The sequence below is a fragment of the Pogonomyrmex barbatus genome, unplaced genomic scaffold, assembly GCF_055798465.1.
Source record: "Pogonomyrmex barbatus isolate J1 unplaced genomic scaffold, ASM5579846v1 scaffold12, whole genome shotgun sequence".
NCBI lineage: Eukaryota > Metazoa > Arthropoda > Insecta > Hymenoptera > Formicidae > Pogonomyrmex > Pogonomyrmex barbatus.
This window is the reverse complement of record NW_028297108.1, coordinates 352,544-377,527: the sequence shown is the minus strand read 5'-3', so window position 1 is coordinate 377,527 and position 24,984 is coordinate 352,544. Positions and strand designations below refer to the sequence as shown.

General features: G+C 33.0%; 2 protein-coding genes across 3 annotated transcripts; one reads left to right on the top strand and one right to left on the bottom strand.

Annotated features, from left to right (window-relative positions):
• The first annotated feature begins 1,369 nt into the window (after positions 1–1,369).
• On the top strand, positions 1,370–11,672 carry LOC105427245 (facilitated trehalose transporter Tret1). 2 transcript variants are annotated; one of them, XM_089071415.1, is made up of 7 exons: positions 1,370–2,022; positions 4,913–5,018; positions 6,303–6,386; positions 9,422–9,769; positions 9,959–10,116; positions 10,326–10,778; positions 10,969–11,672. In XM_089071415.1, the coding sequence occupies exons 3-7, from the start codon at positions 6,330–6,332 to the stop codon at positions 11,552–11,554; spliced, it is 1,602 nt and encodes a 533-aa protein (XP_088927541.1). In that variant the 5' UTR covers positions 1,370–2,022; positions 4,913–5,018; positions 6,303–6,329; the 3' UTR covers positions 11,555–11,672. The 2 variants fall into 2 exon arrangements, with proteins under 2 accessions (XP_088927541.1, XP_088927540.1); XM_089071414.1 differs by lacking the exon at positions 4,913–5,018.
• A 1,120-nt stretch (positions 11,673–12,792) lies between these two features.
• On the bottom strand, positions 12,793–23,873 carry LOC105427228 (uncharacterized). Its single transcript, XM_011638894.3, has 17 exons — positions 23,511–23,873; positions 22,957–23,081; positions 22,624–22,884; positions 22,304–22,496; positions 22,034–22,223; positions 21,720–21,966; positions 21,534–21,648; positions 21,351–21,440; positions 21,017–21,231; positions 20,653–20,875; positions 20,396–20,560; positions 19,932–20,290; positions 19,703–19,857; positions 19,350–19,628; positions 19,023–19,267; positions 18,508–18,637; positions 12,793–18,435 (listed from the first exon to the last, which is right to left on the bottom strand). Exons 1-17 carry the CDS (start codon positions 23,538–23,540, stop codon positions 18,329–18,331), a joined length of 3,129 nt encoding a protein of 1,042 aa, XP_011637196.2. The 5' UTR covers positions 23,541–23,873; the 3' UTR covers positions 12,793–18,328.
• Between the last annotated feature and the right edge of the window lie 1,111 nt (positions 23,874–24,984).

Here is a 24,984-nt window from a genome sequence, read left to right as displayed (position 1 = left end):
TATCGACAAGCTTCGTACAGATGTAATCTGAAAAACCGCAAACTTGAGGATGAAATTGCATGTTTTGTTTAGTAATATTTTAATTCTTTAGCTGCACTGAGTTATTTTTCCGCACACCTGATAGTTTTGTTTATGGTAATTATATTTCTCACAATGAGAAAACCCTCATTTTCATCGGAAGTAATCGTTAAATTTAATTTACGATCGCATTTTATGATTACATCATGTAGCAGTAACTTGCAATGTCATTGGATTGGAAGAACCGTTATTATTTATAATATAAAAATAATGCATTTATGCATGATAATAGAAAAGATAGAAAAATTTTTGTATCATAAAATTAATTAAATTACTTTAGTATAAAATAATTTAAACTTTAATTCAAATTTTTAATTAAACAAATATAATAAATTGGTCGATTAAATTAATCATTCAAATTTAATTTAATAATACTTATCATTAATTTTTATCTCTTTACGAAATAGATAAGGTACATATTTCTTCTCTTATTAAAAATAAAAATATAAGATTATTCTTAATTCTATTTGTAAATTTAAATCAATTTCGTATTTTCATTCAAAAATATTCATTGTATCAATAATTGAATAATCCCATTCTTTTTGGATATAAAGTACCTAACTATGAAATAAGATTAATTCAAAGAAATTTAATTTGCAATTAGAGGGATATATCTCCACCGAATATTCTCTATTCTCGCGAGTTTATCTACACTCAGAGAGAAAGGTCATAACTAAAAAAAAAGTAACTAGAAAATAACTAGAAATTTGTACACAAATAGTGCTTCAATTATGTATAATAAAGTTATAATAAGAACAATTAACAAGTTATGTGAATCAAGAAAACATAGTAATATTAATCATTTAATATTAATATTAATATAAATTTAATATAATAATAAATTGTTAGATAAACTAATATATCGTATACCGTTGTTGTCAATATGTATTCTTTAAACTTATCTCAATGATATTGTCGCATTATGCGTATCTCACAAAAATGTTTGTCTAAATTGGAAAAATGTAATGTCATATTCTATTTCTATGAAGTCTATATAACTATGTAATTATAGCCGAATCGCTATTTCACTTAACATCAATTAATAATTTCACATCTATCGTCATCGTGACTATATTGTTATTGTATTCAATACTACTTTCAGTACTCACTACTTTGAAATACTAATTGCAGGTATCTAACAATTTTATAATTGTCATAAACATAGTTGCCAGAACTATTTTGTTTTCTCTCGGTGCAGGAAGACCTCGGGGGCGCTATCCTGGAAAGGCGCGTGAATCAAGAGTCAATTGCCTTTGCCGCGGCGCGGTATAAATGCGAAGGCGCGGACGAAAATCGTCTCAGTGTCGAGCGTGAAAAAAGCCGCGGCGGTGCGTCTGCCTCCAACTCTGCATTCTCGATCTGGGCAATCACACGCGCTTCGTTTCCCGTATTGGTTGGAACCACAATCACGTGGCGAGATAGAAGGAAACTGCGAGGAGGATACTCATGAGAGTTGCCTTCCCAAGGCAAGGAGGGAACTCGAATCCGAATCAAGAAAAATTCGCGATCCGAAAATTGTCGATGCTTGAATAACTGTCGATACATCTTCCGTTCGCGGAACTCAATCTCCCGGAATTTTATTTTTCTCCCTTTCCGCTCTCCTTCGGCATCTTACTGGCAATTAAATAAATTCATCGATCCGGCTTGCAATTGTCAAGTTTCTTCTCGTGACTTTTCCTCCGCTCGTAACTTGCCCTCCCTAATTTATGATCCGCGTCCGGCGGTTTAAACACTCGTGATTGTCACCGATGAGAAATGAGCGAGTCTCGATGACGGACTTCTTGGGATGACTCGGGACAGAAAGACGCGGATTTTGTTGGTCATCGTCTAGGATCTGTGTCGATATGGAAGAGGAACAGCGCAAGAACTGTGCAAGATAGATTAGAGAGAAATATCCTTGCCATTGCTTGCAATCCAGTCAAGAGAAATAGATAGTTACAACAGGTATTTATATTCCGCGATTTATATTTGAATTAATAATTGCTTATCTTCAAGTTACTCTACTAGCTGAATTAAATTGCATTGAATTAATCGAATATGTGCCTCATCGTTAAATATAATAGGAAATTAATTTTCTATCAAAAAAAATTTGCGTGTTCTGTACAGATTTAATTGAGATAATTGTATATATAAAAGAGATGTTGAAAAAAGACAAAAGAAACTTATTTTGCGCTTAATGCCTCGTGCGAATATGAAATTTATTTTGTTACGATATTTTTTATCGACTTTTTTATTGTCTATTGTTATGTAAAATGTTTTCAATCTTTTTAATGAAATCGACACACCGCAAAAATATTCGTTGGAAAAATAACTAAAGAATTTGCTTGACGCGGCATCGAGGTATTGCCAATTCGCTCGTGCGGTTCGCCGAAATAGCAACTAACTGAAGCTCGTAAACAAATCTTATATTATATTGCCATGTATATGACGAACGCAGAGTATATCGTCATCGCGGAAAATTTAGAAAATGGTAACTTAACACGCGCTCCGGTTTGATTTGCATAGAATTTTTTGCAATTTTATTAATTACAAGGTGAACCGTGTCGCAACAGTGTATCGATCAGGTTGCACCCGTCATCTGGAGTTATTGTTTTTTTATATTTGCAGTGAATAAATTATGAAAAATTTACAGATTACTCCAAATTGTATTTAAAAATAATACAAAAAAGTTGAGCGATGATTTAAAACCTGAATCAAAAATTATTTAAATAAATAAATAGTGTTCTTTAGTTAAAAAAATAACGAAAAAATGTTTAATTTTCTTAAATAAGTATTTTTATTATATTTATTATATTTATATTTATATTTATTATAAATATTCAAAATTATTTACGTAAAGTTTTATTGCGATGCAGAGATGTGTTGTTCTGTAAATAAAAATTTTATTTTATTTTTGTATACCGTCACTTGTTTCGTTTGTATCCTTAATAATAAATCGTCTTAAACACCTAAAATGCTTATATAAAAAAAATTGAGATTTTTGTTATTATTTCTTAATTACATTTCTATCAAAGTATTTTATTTTAAATAATTTTTAATTTTTATTCTAAATAATATTTATAAAATTTTTGGTAATTTTTTTAAAAAGACGATCTAGAATAATATATAATTTTTCATAATTTTTTTGGTGTAAATAAAAATAAGTATAATATATAAGTATAATATATTTATTTATTTATATATATATATAAAATAATACAAAAATGTTTAGCGGTGGTTTAGAAATCTAAATAAAAAATTATTTAAATAAATAAATATACATATATACTTAGAAATATATATACTTAGATAAAAATCTATACACATAAATATAATATAAGTATAATATATTTTTAATCTAAACTCTAATCGATTAAGAAAAAAAAAACAAAAATGCATGCAATGTCACACGTGTGAAATTTTTCAGGCACAACGCATTGGACTAGTTCTTGCTTTTAGTTCCTTACTGAATCTAATACAATTTATAAATAAATCATCTAATACAATCTATAAATCAATCATCTTATAAAAAAATCTTACAATAATTACAAAGTAGTTTTTTTTGCTGGACGCAAACATTGTTTCGTTTTTCAAGGCAAAAGTTATAATAGTCATCAAATATTTTTGCATAATTATGTCACTATGCATTGATACGTGATACACATTCTATTGTGACGCGAATTGGAAATCGAGATGCAATGTAATACTAATGTAATTTCTAATTTTTCTTCTTTTTATTATACGATTATCTTTAGATATATATTTATCATACGTCAAAGAGCTTATAAATTTTGAATTAACAATTAAATTTTGGAGAAATAAATATTTCACGTATGTTTGCTCGTACACGAATAATGAAAAGGAATTGAATATGTGCACATAAGATCTTATTGAGCATTAATAGGCAGGAAGGGCGAGCACCGTCTAAGTGCCCCCTTAATCTCTTAATTTGTAATTAACTTAACTGTAAATGAAAAGATTTCACGGCGGTCGGGACGCGTCTTTCACAGTATATAAAATACATGGGAATTAGTACGCTGACATTTGCGAACAGATTCATAATATGTTGTCGACGAATAGTCGATCTTATCGATAAATGCAGGCGTCGAAGCGGCATGGCATGATGAATGGACGCACGATGGAGATGATAAGTCTTGATTTAATCCTCTCGTACCGCGTTAATGGGTTAAATTACGTTATACGTATGAAACGGATTGAGGATCTGGCGATGATAACAGGCCGGTCTCGTGAGTCACGAGATCCGATTATCGTCGGTTCTTCAAGCATTTCGAGTGGCAAACCAACGCTCGCTTAATCGTGCGCGACTATTATTCAATTTATGCGCCGCACAAAATCGTACGTCGCGATAAACAGTAACGTGTTCGAGATGTTAAATTCCGTTAAGCTCACCGCGCCTTTGGTCTTGAAATTCTTTTCGATACGGAGATACTTACAAAAACTACGAATTGTACTTAAAAAGAATTTATTTTCCGCGTTGATGAAACATTGATAAAATACGAATGAATAATGCAGCAGCCAACAATCACGTAAATCATAAGCGGGACGATCGGTCGCTGCGGAATCGATCGATTCGAGAAATACATCTATGGAAATATCTCTTTTTTATATTTTTTTTCTTTTCTTTATCAGCAACAGCAGTTTCTCTTTGTAGTAATTATGTTTGTACCTTGTAATCGCGATCGGTGTCGAGGTGAGTTAAGAGGAGCTTTTTTTCATGGCGGATCAAAATTACGCGATCGCCGAGGATCGAGATCTCCGTCGAGCGTTCGTTTTCAACAATTTTCTGCACGAGCACGATCGCACATCATTTGCACATCGCGTGTTATCATTGTAGTATCACTGTGATTCACAACGAGTCTCGCGCCGGAAATGATTTGCCGGACGATTCATCGAACTTCTCTTTGAACTTCGAAAAAAGATGTGCCATTAAACTACTAACTGTAAGTTTCACATAAAGTCAGATAATGTATATTTTAATAAGTAGGTATATTTAATAAATAGATAATTAATATGTGCATAGAGTAAAATGAATAAATATAGATATTTATGATTGTTGCAACCAATCAAACAATGTTTTCTAAATTTTTTTTTTAATATTAATTTTTCATTAATTTTACATCGTATTTATACTTACATTGTAGAAATAATATTTACTTAACGTTTATTAAATATTTATTTTATATATATTATATAAACATATACATACATTAGTTATTTATTTGCAATATTGATTTCAAAAAATATTTATTTAATGTTTATTTAATTTAATATTTATGTTATTAGTTATATTATTAGTACATTTTTATGACAGATAGACACGACGGATTTTATTTTTCGTAAAAATCATACAGAATTTTCTAAAAAATCATACAGAATAATATAAAAAGCATGATATAGTATATATGAGTTTTTTGAATCATGTTCTAATAAAATGATGATAAAGTAATGCTTTGAAGATAAGCTCACAAAAGTTCTTTGAGATAAAAATAAATAAATATTCTGATGGAACATTTTCGAGAATTTAAAATCAATTATTTTTTTGGATTCTTTGAGCAGGATAAATAAACGTTAAATAAAAAATGTTTTAAAAAATGTTAAAAAATGTTAAAAATGTTTTTTTCAAATCATTTCAAGAAATATTTTTTTCAAATAAAATAAAAATAAAAGAGGTTACAATAAATATTTTTTTAATGAAAAAAGATCGTTTATTCCACTATTTTTAAAGTTTTTAAAAACGTTTTAAAAACGTTTTAAAAACGTTTTTTAAATGTTTGAAAAAATATTTTTACTTATTATTTGCTGATTGAGTGGACGGGATTTTATATATAATTATACATAATTATATTTTTGTAAATTTATATATAACTCATTTTTTTAAAGCATCGTTCACTATTTGATTTTAAAACGCAACATTTTTTATATAAATAATATATCCTAGACATCTTACGATATATCGTTTACTAACTTTAGTTGTGCGTTAACGATCACATTTTTTTTTACAAAATATTGATTTTATAACTGTTGAAAGTTTTCTGTGTTGAGGTTTATTCCTCTAGAATTAAAAATATACTCCAATCGCAATATAAAAAACTTGCAACAGTTGCAAAATAAAGTTGCGTTTAGTTGAACGCAGTCATCTATATTTTTGAACGATGGCACACGAAGAAATCATTCATTTAATAAAATATTGTCCGCCGTTGTTAACTATCTCGTTACTTTTACAGTCAGCTAATCGCGTTCTGAGGTGCACAATGATCACACGGACGAAGTTCTGGTGGAAGATCCTTCAGTCTGGCGACAAGAAAGGAGTAAGTGACTTAAGCCTGATTAGCGGCGGCTAAATTAAGCACGTCTCGCGAATAATATCGCATTCTTTGCGATCAATTCCGATGTGGAGTGCACATTACGTAATTTCGGTATTTCATTATTACGAGGTGAGGCGATAAATGTCAAATGGCAATCTCATGGAGGAGAGATTGTTTATGAAATATTTATTTAATCAAGCAGACGGAACAAAGATAGGCAGCTTTTTGCCAAGAGTGTTTCTTTCAGAAAATGTCAGTATAAAATGTAATTCCTTATGAAGCCGGATGACAGACTGAAAAAAATATGCAATACCAAACAATAGAAATAATAATAGAAATATTATAATAATCAATAAGTAAAATAATAAGAAGATAATTAGTAGAAGATGTATTCACATTCTGTTTTCTGCTGAATTCACCGTTGCAATCGGTGCAAATAATTATTACGAGCATCGTGCACACGGCTAAGAAGGCTTTGTTGAACGAGGCCAACGAAGGGGAGATGATCGTTTATAAATAAATAAATGGATAAACCAGCATCAGAGACGGCCGATAGATCGGCCTTCTCGATCCTCGTCCTTCACTCGATGCCGCAGAATTTTTGAAGTTAACGTACGATTACAACACATCCCGCATCCTTTCGCTCGGTTTTCCATCTGATAGCGTCAACAGTAGCCTTAGTTCTTAACATCTGCTAGTTTATGTTTATTTATCTTTAGTCATTTTTTTTATCCATTTCTCTACCTATTTCTCTATCCATTATTTCTCTATGCATTTCTTGGATAAAAGAAAATCGCTCTCGCGATTATACTCAGACTCGGATGTACTTTGGAATATTTGTACATCTACGAGACCGAGGAAAAAAAACAGAATTTGTTTTTCGAAATGGCACGCTATTTGCCTAAGACGCGCGTCTATTGTTATGCTCGAAAACGAATTTCCATACGAAATTCAATCATCGATATGGGTCTCGTAGCCCCAAGCGCACTCGATCCTTGATGCCGGCCTTCGGCCAGCTTACAAACCTCTTTCTTCGCGATCCGAGTGATAATGACTAATGGTGAAGACGCAATCTTACGAATGATTCGTTCGACATACGTCCCCTACGAATTTTGCGTATTTCTGCATCTCTCGTTTTGTATGATATAAGTGTCTCGACTTTTCGTCAGTGTATTAAACGTGAGACAGTTTGTTTCGCCAATGCTAGTCTCGGTCATTCTGTTACTTTCAACGACAATATTATTATTGTTATGTTGTCGTTACGTAGGTACAATATATGATAGAAAAGCAACAGCAACAATACAATAACAATATTGCACGGAAAGAACAATTTTACAATAGTACCTAAAAATTTGAATAGATACAAATCCAGAAATAATTTGAACCATTAAAATAATTATATAGAACGCATAATATTACAAAAGTTTTTGATATTCGAATAAGCAATTTGAATATCTTTTATATATATATAATAAGAATGTCCTATATGTAAATCCATTTGGTGACCCAACAAAATTATTTTCAAATCTGTATGTAAAAAAACAAATTCTGCTCAAATATCCAAAAATTTGACTAGTTACAGATTTGAAAATAATTTTATTCGATTATCAAAATAATTATGTAAAACGTTTGAATTAATTGCTAAAATGATCAAATTTTTGTAGATTTTATTATCATATTTAAGCGTATATCTACATTTTGAAGGTCCAACAAAATTAATTTCAGATCTACATCTATCCAAATTTTTAGATACTTCTATAAAACAGTTCTTTCTACATTGAAAGTTACAGAGAAAATTATATCTGACTCAAGCATATCATCGCATTGCTATTCGATCTATCATTGTTGCTCTACATTGAAATTACTTGCGGAAAATATTTGAGGATTGTTTAATATCATATTAAAATAAAGAAAGATTTATTGTTATTTTTCTTTTCTTTCGAGCATTTTAATAAAAAGAAAAAGTCTTATGTAAAAGAAAGAAAGAAAGATATCCTTCTAAGTTTCTCTCTTGGCAGTAACAGGAAAGAATATGTTTACGATAAAAACACTTATGTATAACAAAATGAATAAACTTTTATTAATAAACTTTATTAATAAAATTTAATATTATCGTAATATCATTTATTGTCTTGTGATTTGATGTAAAAAAAATGAATACGTTTTTAATTTTTTTTTTGTAAAAATATATTGGAGGCATGAAAGTTTACAAATACGGACTCGGATCCAAAATAATTAGACTCAATATGACACCGGCTTTTATCCAAAAATCAATCAACGTCACACAACGTCACGTTATTAGATACGATCTGCATTAAGTGCTCTCTAATTAACTCGAATCGCGCGCATCCATAATTTCAAGTTATTATTCAAATTATATAACAGTGGCGGCTACACGTAACATGTTAATGTACATATTCGTCGAACGATTACGTAAAACAGTATATGTTGATAAGAATAATTTGAAATGTTTACAGAATTTAACATCTCAATGAAATAGCATGTACAATTAGCATACTGTGCTTAATATTTCAATTTTTCCTCAAAAGTCAGTTGATACTTCAATGTGACATTACATGATGCTTCAAAAGAGACATATAATTCTAATCATTTCATTTATCTCATTTTAAAACACTATAAAAAAAAGCATTTTTTAACAAATTTTTATACAAATCATCCTATTATCCTGATATATTTTAAGAAGCAATTTCAATCTGACTCTTATAAACAGTATAAAAAAGTAATAGGACGCACTAGAAAATTTATATTATATTTAATAAAATTGGCAGATTATCAATTTAATAAAATAAAATCTTGTTTTCTCTCTACGTGTGTCCTTACACACACACACACACACACACACACACACACACACACACACACACACACACACACACACACACACACACACACATACCATGTATATATGTATACATACATACATACATATATCAAGCCATAATAACTAATTAATAAAGCATTAATAAACACATGTATTCGTTTGTACAATCGATATTTCATTAAATAATCGTTTTCAGATCCTCGCAGGCTTGGCCGCGCATTCTGGTCAGATTTCTGTGGGACTTTCTCAGGGATACAGCGCGATCTTGATACCGAAACTTTTTGAGACAAATTTCGCGGATCAGTCACAGGCCTCATGGATCGCCTCCCTCGGTGTCGTCTCGAATCCCCTCGGTGCCCTCGTCGCCGGAATTTGCGCCGAGTGCTTCGGCCGCAGATTTGCAATCGCCCTAGCCACGCTACCCCACATCATCGGCTGGCTGCTGATCGCATTATCGAGGAACATGCCTATGCTATATGCCGGCAGGTTTGTCAGCGGCATCGGCACAGGCATGGCCAATGGACTCTATCTCTACGTCAGCGAGGTACGTCAGAAATACATCTCTGACGTACAAAGGAATCATGTATTTTTGTCTCGACTGTGTGAAGCTTTTTATTAACAAAATGTACAATAGTGATGTTAGAGGCATAACGATCATCAACTTTTAATTAGTGCGATTAATTACGACCAACTTTTTTAGTCCTAAAAGTAGATCTATCTGATTTTCATTTAGGCGGCGGCTCCAGATCAAAGAGCCTGGCTCGCAAGTTGTGGACCAGTTCTGGTTTCCCTGGGTGTCTTGATGATATATAGTTTAGGTGCCGTCACGACGTGGCAAAAAGCAGCCGCTATCAGCATCGGACCCGCAATTCTATCGCTCGCATTGTCGCGGTAATTATTATTATTATTATTATTATTATTATTATTATTATTATTATTATTATTTTAGTTTCAAATTCTTTCTACAATTATAAAACAAGAGATGAATGTTTACATACAAAATCCTATCATGTCAAAATTCCAAAATTTTTAATATTTCTGCAAAGAATCAATAGTTCTTCCATAAATCTATGCCATAAATGAAAACTTTGTCTCTGCAGGCTGCTACCGGAAACTCCTGTCTGGCTGATATCGAGGGATCGAACGGATGAGGCCAAAGAGGCTCTTTTGTGGTTACGAGGTCCTGGATTGAATGCCGATAAAGAATATCGAGAACTCTGCGAGGCGAACGCGAAACGAAAGGAAAAGAAAAATAGTCTGCTGCGAGCACTGCACAAACCCAACGTGTGGAAACCGTTCCTGATACTTCTCACTTTCTTTGCGCTTCAGCAGCTATCCGGAATTTACGTAATTTTGTTTTACGCTGTGAGCGTATTGAAAGATATCGGCATAGATGTGAATGAATACGCGGCCAGTGTCGGCATGGGTTTTATCAGGCTATTCGCGTCGATCCTTGGTGCTGGATTGGCCAACAGCTTTGGCAGAAAAATCCTGGCTTTCGCGAGTGGTCTCGGAATGGCCATCGCAGCCGTGGGAATAGCTCTCTCCTTCAGGTTCGCATTTTGAATAATCAGAGTTTTTAATCTCTCGATAATATATTAGAAATAAATCAAATTAATCAAAACAAATTTAATCTTTTTCCTACACTTTCGTATAGATAATTTTTAGAACTTTTTTGTTTGCTTCTTCTTATCTTTCGAAGTCTCTAGGCTCTTGAAGTAATACGATTTTCTTTGTGGCCAGGTTTGATCTCCCATCATGGGTGCCACTACTCTGCATCGGGACTCACGTTGGTGCGTCTATGATTGGCTTCTTAACGTTACCGTGGGTCATGACCTCAGAGTTGTACCCACTAAGGTTTAGGGGCAGTGTGGGAGGTCTCACGACTAGTATCGTGCAGATATTAACGTTCGTCACGATCAAAACGTATCCAGACTTGAATGTCATCGTCGGTCTAGAATTCACAATGTGGATATTCGGCGTAGCCAGCGCATTGGGCGCGATTTTCGCCCTGGCGATACTGCCGGAGACTTGGGGACGCAGTCTCGATGATATCGAGATGAAATTTTCCAGTAAATTGAGCGACAACAAGAGCTCTTCCAACTTGTGGTCCAATCAACTTATGGTCCAATCAACGAACGTCATCCTCCAGCGGTTTACGTCAATCTCGGAGGAGAAACAATCAAATATCGCGGCGAACGTGTATACTTACGATAACGTCTGCCTGGAATTGTCTCCAGAAAAGTTAGAGGATACTAAAACTGAAAAGGAATCGACTCGGGACCAACGAATCACAAGCATCATCACGCTCGAACATGTGTGCATTTAACAAGAGAAATCCGGAAGAACTTTGTATAAAAATAATCCTTACGCGAAATTGCAGTATTAAATTAAGTTTAGGATAGTTATTTATTTATTTTATACAATAAACTGAAAGTTACGTCGAACTCTGGATATAATTTCTATCGTCACCAAATGTTTCTTCAATATTATGAACATTCCTAGCGTGAAGTTGACTATAAATTTAAATTTTATAATTTTGCACTTTATAGTAATTATACTATATATAGGAGAATGAATCAATAATTATTCACAGTGATGTTATAAATTTTTTTACGTGGCTACTTTACTACTGTTGCGCGCACATAAGGATATATGGGCTCTCTCTCTCTCTCTCTCTCTCTCTCTCTCTCTCTCTCTCTCTCTCATTACAGCCATGCAAGTTTGATTTTCACAAGTCAATTTTATTATTCATTGTCGATTAATCATGACCATTCCATTTTCCGTTTGTGCTAGAGAAGATCATGTGCAGTGATTCATCTTTTTGTGAATTAAAAGCAATTTGTATCAGGACTTGAAATCCAAGAAGAATTTCAATACATCGAAGAATTTCAACACAGTATGATACAGTATGTTGCCATAACAAAAGGAATGAAAGTTCAATAATAATCATATAAATATTATACATGAAAAAGAAGCCGGTCTACGTCCATTGTCGATAACAACATTGACAAATAAATGCATGACATAGTTCTGTCAAGCAGATCGATAACTATTGCTAAAGTGATAAATCACATGCATATTAGAAATATTAAGAGACCCTAATTTTTCTCTGAACCAAGAATTAAAAAAAGTGATGCATGTGTGGCTCATTTCTCAGAAACATCTTTCTCAAAGATCCTTCTAAAAATATTTTTTTCTGAGAGTATAAAAAAGTTTGTGCTACAATGGAGCAAATGCATTAAAAAACAAGAAGATACATTAAAAAGTGATGTTTTTGTAAGAACTCTATTGTTATTGTAATGAAAATTATAGTTACACTGCAGATAATTATTGACTCATTCTCGTACATTTTGTCTGAAATTTTATGTAATTTGTGACATTTTTATATAAATTTTTTCAGTGCTGTTATTTTATTTTTTACGGCGCAATTTTTTATACAGAAAACTGTTCATATTTCTTTGTGTAATAAACTCTCTCTGTAAATATTAATTATATATATTAGATATAATGTCATTGTATAATTTACTATAATATATTTATATAAAATGACATCAGAGACATCAATTTCGACTCGTCTATCGCGATGGTATAAACGTTTATTTATTTTCGCATATCAATAAAATGTAGCAACAAATTATCGTTTGTCACTTGGCACGTACACTTTTCAATGAATATAATTTGCTTTAAATATAAATTGATATATTTCAATGAAATTAGGAAGCTCCAGAATTTTATTGCCCCGAAAAGGTTATTTGGGGCTATTATAAGACTTATCAACTTTCCGCTCGTTTTAATTGATAGGATTGATAGGATTGTCGGATAGGATCGTTAGATTTTAATTGGTAATAAGTTAAACAAGAGAAACGAGTAGAATGAATGACCAATCCATAGTACAAGAAAAATAAGATTGTGAAATACATTTACATGGTAAACATCGTCAACGTATGTCAGAACATTATCATAATTTACTATATCTCATAAAATAATAAAATGACTAATATAAAAAATACATTAATTATATTTTAAATATGTTCCATATTTAAACTAATAATTAATGATGAAAAATGAGAAAATATAGTTACATAAAGAAAAGCTTAACTTTACGTAAATTACAAAGTAACCTAAAGTATATACATATTAAATGTAAGCATAATATATGTATTCTTTGTATATATGTATTTCACATATATGTTATACATATAATTATTACATGTGCGTTTCATTTATTTAATAAATAGGAAAGAAAAAACTACCATGGAACAATGACATAAATGTGTTACATTAATGTAACGCAAATAATAAAAACATCTTTTAATAATTCTGGATATAATATAACTGTTTTAGGCCCTACGGATAATGGAGTAAAATGGATTAAGAAACAGGATTAAATTTTGGAAATGAAAATTCGAAATAGAAATTAAACGTAACGCACAATGGACACAAGTAAATATAAGATATAGCGATATCTATTCACTTTTCATTTTCAAAATTTAATATTTCTAATATTTCCTCCATTATACGCAGGATATATGCGTTTAGATATATCAACACTTATTGGTTGTCATTATTTTATTCCGATCGGAATCGGCTTTTCGCTTGCTCCTGAGGTGTCGAAAATTTTTTTCCCATCAATTCGAAAACAATCTGAATGTTAATAATAAGACAAGCGTCGAAAAATGTAATTATTCCGATCGAAATCGACTCCGCACAGTTCCATAATAGGTATCCTGAGGGTAAAACGAACAAATTATCGAGTCACGATGTGTAAAAAATAAAACGCAATGACATGTATTAATTATGTATAAATGTTTGTGATACAGATACATGATATCGATGGAACTCCTTAAAATATAATATCCATGTAATACGACATTACATGTAAAATCGTACGTGAGGAAGGAGTATAGAAAAAATAATTCTCTCGATATATATACATATTACAGCGATGTGGAGTTTCGCGCGTTTGAGAGACAACGCACGACACTCGATACTTCTCACATTTCTGTTTTTATACAACAGTCGCAAGTACAAAATCATGTACAAATTGGAGATCGCAATTGCCTAGTATCAACAATTTTATTAACTGCATAATCATTTACGCGCAAGTGATAATTGGATTACTAATATGTACAGTAAACTTACAATGTCCTTCGATGGAGTACATAATTTTCTATATCGATCACATTAGCGTCGCTTAATCACGCTTACAATCTATTAAATGCAAAAACCGTGGGAGAAAGTTTATTAAGTACAAAAATAAAATGAAACGATCATCGCGTTGAATGTCCTCCCTTAATATTTTGATCGACACATTAAATATGTGAATAATGCTTACAGTGCTTGAAAATTATATTCAAGAATATAGATTAAACTTTTATAATCAAAATTAAATAAAAATCTTAATTTCAATCATAACTTTAAAGAAAATATAGTCACGTCTTGTATAGATATTATTGTGGCAATTAAAATGTTAATGGAGAATGTAGAAAGCAAATAAAACGTTTAAACATAAAATGTTTCGACGTATTCCGATTCAATTCCTTAATCGGCTGTTACATACTTTACATTTATAAGTTCTATCTTCTCATTCGACGTACAATTACAGTCAGGCAGTTTAGGCTTTTCTACAAATCTCTAAGAAAATAGCTAGATATTCGTTTCTCGGCCACATCACATAGAGTTTTCAGGGGGGTTTTTTAATTCGGTTCGCTTCAATATTTACGTTTGAACATTGGTAAAAATTCGTACCTTCGGCATTTTCTCCTTTATCCGTATCTCCTAAATCGTAACCCTATACTTTCTTACACGACGAAACTCCGAATGAATTAAAAGATTTCTCAAAACGCGCGATTTGAATCTTAATATCTGAGCGATTGCGTTTGCGTGAGAAAAAAAAATATATATAAAATTATTTTGTATAAAAACAGATAGAATACGATAAAGTGCATAAATATAGAAGTCGTATGTCGAAATATTCAACTAAAACTGCTGCTGAGAATGGAAGACGTCCAGCTAACTAATGAGAAATGATAATCTAGTAAATGCAATTAATTGAGCATTACTACATTCTGTTTACATTTCTGTCGATATTTGCATTGACATCTAATTGCTTACTCTACAAACAAATTATGCCCTTTTTTATTGTTACATCTATTCGACTATAAAACTGATACGCCGCTGTTTTATCATTAAATCTATAATTGCATTTGAGACTTACTTATGTAACTATTATTACTTGTATTCGCGATTATTGTTGTTATTGTTATTGTTGTTATTTTTATTATTCTCTGTGGTCCATATCTGAGACTCTCATTAACCAATTATGAGAGAATCCTATTTTTATGCGTGACGTTAACCAATGTCATTTAGAAATAGAATTATACAGACAAACATCGCTCAAAATGTAGGAGTTATATGTGCGTTACATATTGCTACATTTAAAAATTATTACAAAATGAAAACTACACAAATGTGTGTGCGACGAAGCTACGATTCCAATTATATGTAACAGATATATGTGTAATACGTAGCAATATCCAAGAGGAATACAGTTGAGCGCTATAACGAAATTTTATACTTTTTTTTAATGAAAATTACTACCGTTTTAACTCCAAACTTAAAACTAGAAATCCTGGATAATATTACACTAGTTAGAATGTAAATTGTTGAGAAAAACAATTGACACTAATGCATTGATCATTCTTCTATTAGTTAATGCTAATCATAATACGATCGATAACGCATGTACGCGCTCATAGAATGTATTCGAAATGTTCCGGGATGATTGAATATTTTGGAAAGTTTTGAGAAGAGTTTTTCAGACAAAAGCTGTAGAATTTCGAAGGGATCACATAATTATAATATTGATTCATTCGCAAATGGAGCTACTGTCAATATTTTCTTTTATGTTTGCTATTTTTCTAAACGAAATAATATATTTTTTGTTACATAATATGATACCTCTAGTTATTTTAAATATAAAAGTATCGAGTTATTAAAAAGTCAACAGTTTACCAGATATATTTTATACTTTATTCTGATACATTTCATTTTGATATAAAATATAAAATATCTCGTAAACTATTTACTTTTTAATAACCTTTAAGACTTTTAAGTACTTTTATGCACAGAATTGACAGATATTTATTAAATTCTAAAAAATAAACGGAGACCGACTGGATTTGAACTCGGGATCCCTCGCTTACTACCAAGACATTTGGTCTGCACGATCACGACGGCTCTTATATAGTTAGCTATTTATAATCCGAATCTCTTCATGACCGTTTACGGTCGTCTATTTCTTACAGAATAATCAATTCAGCAAATCAATTGATGTAAACAAGATACATAATTGTTTTAAAAAAATTATGCAATTAGTAATATGCAAGCATATTAGAAGAAAAAAAAACTAACATGTTTTTTCCACACCAATTGATTGAATTGACAGATTTTAAAATAAAATTATAACATTTAATTTTTACAAATATCTTGATATAAAACATCGTATCTCGCACATACATAATTGCATTTTCAATACTGTGTTCAATATCGCTCGCTCACCTTCTAAATATATCTAAGTGTCTATTAATTATTATTAACATATTCACTGTCCACTGATATGTAATTTAGGATAGCTTGAATTTCCGCTGATCCATATATAGTTCCATTAACATTCTTAATACAGAATGAGGTCTGTATTATTATCTTAAATTATTATGGTTATTATGATTATTATGATTATATGAATAATTAAATTAGAAACGTAATTTAAATATAAGAAATTTACTCCAAAAAAATACATATGATCCAACTGAAATTTATAGTCTGTTTAATAAAATATAAAAAACAATACATTGAAATAAGTCGAGTATGTTAATAAACACTGGAGAGTCATAACCAATTCCTCAACAAGCAGGATCTTGGTATTTGATTATCGAATTATTGTAGAACCGCAATGTTGTAAGCCTGCTAAAAATAGTGATAATAACATGATTGATAATAAAATTGTTTAAATTTATTTCATATAGAAAAATTTAACAACCAAGATCCTGCTTGCCGAGAATGACTCTCTCAGTATAATAAAAAACATTATACATATTTCAACAGTATCATAAAAATATTTCGTTTTAAAATGGTCATATTATGTACATGGCATTGTTATCAAATCTGAAAGAAATGTAAATATCCTTGCATAACACGTTATTTCTTTTTCTTTTTTTTGCAGAACCTCACTGCACGATATTGATGCCAGAAATGAGACGAGAAATGAGAACATAGTCGAAGTTGGTTGTAGGTTTAATATGTTACATACACTATAGAAGAGCTACATGCATACGTATATACACATATGTATGTATGTACATATAAGGCCCCTCTTTAGTATGTAGTACTTGCAACAAACTTTACGGCGTCCCATTTCTAGCATCACTGAGAGCAGTAATTTTTACTCTTTATCGTGCTTTCAACCTATCTATTCAGATATGTACAAATTTATTTAATTTTGTCTCGAGTCTTAATTGAGGATTTCTGTTCTTAATTTTCCTTTCACCTCTTAATCAAGTGCTTTATACACGAATCCTTTTAATCTTTTTATAAGTTTTCACAAGAAACTCTAAAAAATTGCGAGATTATCTTGTAAATATAGAATAAGGATCAAGTTTGAACTTATCCACCTATCCACCAATTACTAATTGATCGCATTGAATCATGCACCTTTATAACATTATTTTAGAGTAAATGATTAAAAGACATTTATAGCACACTTTTTTAGACGTAAAGAGTACATATCCGGACAATGAACATGTTAATTCTGGTAAGATACATACGTATAGCCGTATCCCTCTTGGCAGTCGATTAGTTGCTCTATTGAGTTCTCAATAGCACAGACGTCGGTATTGTCACAATTGTTGACTTATGAATCTAGTCACTAAAGGAGATCTTCGCCGATGCAGCAATTTCATCCAGTTTATCGGAATTTGAAGACTAATTACGCTAGAATGGAAAAGAGTCCATAGCAGATCAGTCTAGTAGCGTCGATGTTACCGCGTCTTGAGTTCATCACTTGAAACGCTTGACGAGTCGAGCGTACTGACGCTCGCTGTCAGTAAAACTCCGAATCGGAACTGTGTTGCGAGTCTACGCCATTCAAATATACCTCCAATGTATGCTGGATAACCGGCGAGTATTGTGCAGTTTCTCCATTTTGACCTGATGGAAACATCGTGAGCTTATACTGTACATAAATATCTTTAGGACAAAATAACAGATAACAAGATTTACCTTGCGCAGCGAGAATGGTGGCTAAACACTTAGCCACTGCTGGATTTGGAGCACAGGCTAATGCAGGCGTAAGTCCTTCGGCATCGACAGCTATGACACTTGCACCCAATTGTAATAATCGTCGCGTGATCTAAACAAAATAATTTTTACAGAAAATATGTTACTTATTACTTATTAAAAGTCTGAAGACTATCTTTTCCGGTTAAAAATAATAAAACAAGTAAGTTTTCCAAAATAGATATACAAAAAATATAACTATATAAATATATAACTATATAAACTATATAAATTATTACTTCTCTCTCTATTTCTCTTATATTATATGTGTGTTTTGTATGCGCGCGCACGCGTGCGTGTGTATGTGTGTGTGTGTGTGTGTGTGTGTGTGTGTGTGTGTGTGTGTGTAAAATATTTTTGACTCATTTATTTTATTGCTTTTGATTTAATTGGAAGAGCTAATGTGCATTCAAATGTTTAAAAAATATAATGTATGATTAAACACAATATCAACTTACTGTCACAAGACCATTTCTTGCTGCCAGATGTAGTGGTGTTCTCTGCTGTTTGTTGATCATATTAATAACGGAAACGCGTTGTGACTGTGATGCGTTCTTATCAGTGTCAGAGTTACCGAGAGACTCGATCCAATTTAAGAGCAATGACGCCGCAGCGGAATGACGTCTCTGGCATGCCAGGTGTAATGCTGTGTTTTTATTAGAGTCGACAGCGCGTACATTGGCTTTCCATTCAAGCAGTAATTCTATTAAGGATATATCCGTTAATACAAACGTAACATAAGCGTGTAATTATATTGCATATTCATTACAGAATGATAAAATTACCAATAGCATTGCACTGTCCATTAACGGCCGCGCAAAGAAGCGGTGTCCGTCCAAAATAGTCGGTTGTTTCGAGCCCAGCTAGTTCCGGCCCGACGGAGTTTAGAATTAATCGCGCGCACTCAACGGATCCTGCACTCGCTGCAACATGCAGTGGTAGTAATCCACATGATGAATCCCTCGGGGCAGCAACTGCTTGTCCGCCAAACTTATTGATCAACAAATCTAAGCAGGGCGCGGATCCTTGATATACGGCACAATGTACAGCAGAGAATGGATTACCTAAATAATAAAAACAATTATTTTGATGCATGTTATATTGGATAATTCTCTTTGATGGATAACTAATTACGTGCCTTCCAAGGAATCAAACACATTATGATTCAAAAGATACTCCACGCAGTTTGAATTGCCATTGTAACACGCCCAATGGAGCACCGTACATCCTTGATCGTCTTTCAAAGCCGCTGTGGTCGGATCGGCTTTAACGAGTGCCGCTAAAGCATACAATCTGCAAATAAACTCGGGGTGTAAAATAAGTCTATTCTGACCGTGACAAAATTTCGTACAAACATAACTCCTTACCTGCCACAAGCTGCCGCTAAGTGTAATGGTGTTTTTCCGTTTACATCTTGCACAGCCACTTGCGCGCCATGTTTTAACAGTAGTTTTACTAACTGGTTATCGCGTTCGTTAATTACCGCGCGAAACAGCGGTGTATGTTTATTAACGTCTGGTAGATTGCAATCAGCCTTATACGTCAGCAGCAGCATCGCACACTCCGGGTGATTGTTCGCCACCGCCAACGTCAAAGCTGTACGTAATTTGGAATCGTAGCAATTCACCACATTAGGATCATCCATGTTCTGTAGAAGAAGGGCGAGACAATCCGCGTGACCCGTCGCGGCGGCACAATGCACAGGCGTTCGTTTCGTGACAAAATCCTGAAAATCCGTCCGATGATATTATGTGATAGTACGTGTAAATCGAATGTAATGATATATATATATATATATATATATCAAACGGAAAATTCAAATTCTCCTTACTTGCACTGCCACAGAGGCGCCAAAACGCAACAGGAGTACGATGCATTGTTTATGTCCTTTATAGGCAGCCAAATCTAGCGGTGTCTTCCCACTATCTTCTTTGATATTTGTATTAGGGAACAAAGGTAGGAGCAACTGTAAGATCTCATCGTGACCATGATACGCCTGGTAATGTACATTTTACAAATTAAGTGTATAATTTTATACTTCATTGATGGTAAATAGTTTTAATTTGTATATTTGTTGCATTTACATACCGCGAGATGTATCGGCGTGAGTGATGGCAGAGACGGTTCCTGTCCGACCGAAGAAATAAGTGAAGCTGTTAAATCCGAAGATGGTGACGATGCGTTCAACAGTGCTTCCAATGCCGCTTTATTGCCGCCTGCTACCGCGTAGTGAATAGCAGTAAAACCGCGTTTATCGCGTAAACACGGATCTGCCCGATGCTGTAGCAGATATTGCACGCATTTATAGGATCTGTATGAAATAAAGACAAATCATATAAACAATATCATATCTGTATGAAAATAAAAGAAAATAAAGACAAATCACATAAACAATATCATATAATCATATAAGCGTAAAAAATCGATTTAATAAGGACGAAATGATACTTACTCAGCATTAGAATTTGACGCTGCTGCAGCCAGATGTAACGGCGTCGCGCCATTCACGTCTTGAGCATTTGAATCGCTACCAAACCCGACTAAAGTGAAGACGCAAGGATAATGTCCTTGGCATGCAGCATGATGAAGGGCTAATCGATTGTCGTTATCGACAAGACGGAAATTGGCACCGCTGGATAAGAGCAGATCCAAGCAATCCACAGATCCCTATTTAGAATAATCTCAATAGTCTCTCTGATACGATAATAAATATATTTATATTTATATTTTTAAATTAAAAAAAGCATACATTGAAAATAAAAGATTAGACTTAAGTAATACGTTACTTTAAATGCTGCCAAATGTAAAGCTGTTCTGCCACCGATATCCCGCGCATCAATTCGTCTGCTATCAAGTTGCAATAATTTTCTGCAAACCTACAACAGGAGCGAGAAGAATCGAATTGTTATTATAATCGTTATTACATATTATATATATGTAAATTAGATATTGCAACATGTATGACTCACTTCTATATGTCCTGCTAGGCAACTTAGATGCAAAGGCGTACGCTGTTGTGCGTTACGTGTAGCTGGAGACGCAGCACTTTCCAGTAAAGATGTCGTTAAACATTCAAAACCAAACCTGCGAATCGTTCGTTCTATGTCACAATGATTAAAAAAATACAAAATAAAAATATCTTTCAAATTATTTACCAGGCGGCAATATGTAATGCCGTATTCCCATTTTTGTCTCTTGCATCTGGAAACGCTCCTGCATCTAATAGCGTTTTTGATCTTGTGAATCTGCCATGGATCGCAGTCATATGCAACGGTGTACGACCGTCTTCTGATTGAACATTAACTTTCAATCCATTGTATATCAGCATCTTGAAACACTGAACACCATGTACGCTGGCAGCGGCGACGTGCAATGCAGTCTGTCCTCGATAATTCACAGCCTCTGTTATGAAGAAAGCTCATTTGAGTGTCTGCAAATCATGATATTGATAATGATAATAATGGCCTACCTAAATTGACATGATTAGCGATGAGTTCTTTGATCACGAGGTGATATCCGTTTAAGCACGCGATATGCAAAGGTGTATTTCCATAGACGTTTTTTGCCTCAATATCCGCACCAGCTTCGATTAAAATATGCACACATTCCACATTACCAGAAGCGGCTGCTGCATGTAATGGAGTATACAAATCTCGATCCTTAACACACAAATATACAAAGTATTCATATATACAATACATCTAAGAGTGTTTAACCAAAATTCATAATAAATTAGTACTTTAACGTCCACGTCAGCGCCTTTTGCTATTAACACCTTTACAATCTCGTTGTGGCTCTTGTATGCTGCAAAATGCAAGGCCCTTCGATCTTTCTTATCAGAGGCATTTATCACACAACCAAATTGTATTAGATATTCACACATCTCAAGGTGTCCATTATATGCTGCATGATGAAGACATGTTTTTCCACCTCTGTAGAAATTAATCAACTTGATAATATATATATTTATTATTTACCAATAACTTATTATTATATTTGTGATTTTCCATTATGCATCTGTTGTCACATTAATGGCCAATGATATAACCAAAAATATACCTGTCTGTAACATTGATATTTAACAAATGCGGCATCAATAGTTCTACACATTGCACAGCATTATTTGCTGCTGCAATGTGAAGAGGTGTTTGCCAGCTACGGTCTCGGACATTAACATCAACTTTGTATCTCAACAAAATATCTACTACATTATAATTGCCTGAACAGCAGGCTCTATGTAAAGGAGTCAACCATTTCTTATCTTTGCTGTTGGCTGCTGCACCATTTAACAAGAGAAGTTCTACAATAGCAGTGTCTCCCCTAAAACATCAATATCATTTATATAATCAAAGTAACTTTTGTCAGATTTCCAGTATTAATTAAAATATTAACCTATATGCAGCTGCATGTAAAAGAGAACGTTGCTCTTTGTCTTGCCAATTGACATCTTCCTTTTGTGATAGTAATGTACGAACTGCTTCCACATTTCCATGGAAAATGGCTTGTAACAAAGGAGGCTGTGAAAATGAACAACAGACTTATTTTTCTCTTTCTCTTATAAATCTTTATAAATTTATCTTTGTAAACAGCGCAAGTCATTAAAACTTAAATAAAAAGAGCCTTGTTGATTGCAAAAAGAAGATGTGTGATATATCATATGTAATCAAAGTACCAGTAAGAATGAATTTATTATAAAGTGGGAACCTTTGCTTGTACTTTGCTCTTCCAAAACAAAGGAATGTAATTAATATTAAATATTAATATTAAAAAAGACATTCAGGCCAAAATGCGGACAACATGCATTTAGATTTCAGACAAAAAAAAGGAGGCTTGTAAAGATATGCCGAGGATGTTTACATCGGGACAAACAATTTTGACACGAGCGAGCTAACCTACGTCTCGAGATGGATGCAAAAGGAGAAATCCGGAGAAGAAATAAGCCGTACCTCGTCGTGAAGATCCTTAAAGACGTTCATGCTTGCCTGTACTTGAACGGCTCTTTTCGTCTCGATTACGTTTCTTCTTATGGAACCATCATTACTCGATCGCGAAGGGATGAGTCATCGAATCGCAGGCGCGAGGCGTCCTTTGGCAGACCGCTCGAACAAATGCGTCCGATCCAGTCCGGATGCGCGTGTCACGGATCGAATGATTCGCGTTTTGTTCTCAGACGGATCGTCCGTACAGCAAGCAACACCTCGGGCTCGTGGCGTCCCGCGTCCTGTCTGTATTCACGCGCACGTGGTCTCTCCGCCCGACGCATTCCTCGCTTCCACCGCCATCTTTGACGTTGCCGTGCGCGAGCTTGTAAACAACGGTGATACGGCTCAGTGGGGATTGACAATTTTGAATCGATCTTTTAAAGAATCGATTCTTTTGTATTCAGTCCACAGATGTCTATACTAAACTAGATTGCTAACTAGAACTTTGGATTTGCATTACATGCGGTTTCTGGTTGTGTGCGAGAAAATGGCGGTAGTTCTGTGTATGTGACGTGATATTTATTTGAATCTTACAGCGTCAGTGCGTGTATAATCATTAATTTCCGTAAAAATGCCAGTATTTTGATGCATCAAAATGTCATAATAAAAAAAAGATGGTGTTAGTCTATTTAGTTTATTAAGTAAGTTCCCCCCCATCAGAAATATATATTGCGAAAATTATCAAAGGGATTTTAATCGATATCAATAATATTGATCATCGAATTATTATAGAACCACTACGTTGAAAGTCTGCTAAACCAAAACGGCACCTAGTTAATAATATAATTAATTGAATTTATTTCATATTAAAAGACTTTAGCAATCAAGATCCTGCTTGCCGAGGAAATGCCATGTTTCGCGTTGTAGTATATATTTACATTTATGTTTTTATTTTAAAGTAATAATATTAATTAAATAGATATGTTTATTTTATTTTATATTGTAATGTAAGATTATTAAGCATAAGAAATGAAAATAATTCATTTAAATAGATTCTTACAACCACGTTTTACAATCTTATAGCACTGTGCTTATAATTTTGGGGTCAATCATGTAACTTTACGTGAAATTTTTCATTTTTCATTTTTCATTTTTCACTTTTTACTTTTTATTTTTCACACTTTGACATTTCACGTGAAACTTTTCACGTACAGCGATTATGTATGTAGCTTGGATGCATGGAAAGTGAAATCATGAAACATAGTTTCATAGGTTTTATAGCTAATAAAGATTATTTTATTGATACAGTATTATATACATCTTTTAATAATCAATTGTATATGTACTACGTACGCTTAATCCTAACGCAGCCCTAATCTTCTTTAATTCCGAAGCATATTTATTAATTCCCTAGATTTCCGCCTTTCCACCACCAAGGTACATGGCAAAAAAGTCACGTGAATAATTTCACATTTTCACGTTTGAGAATTACATGATT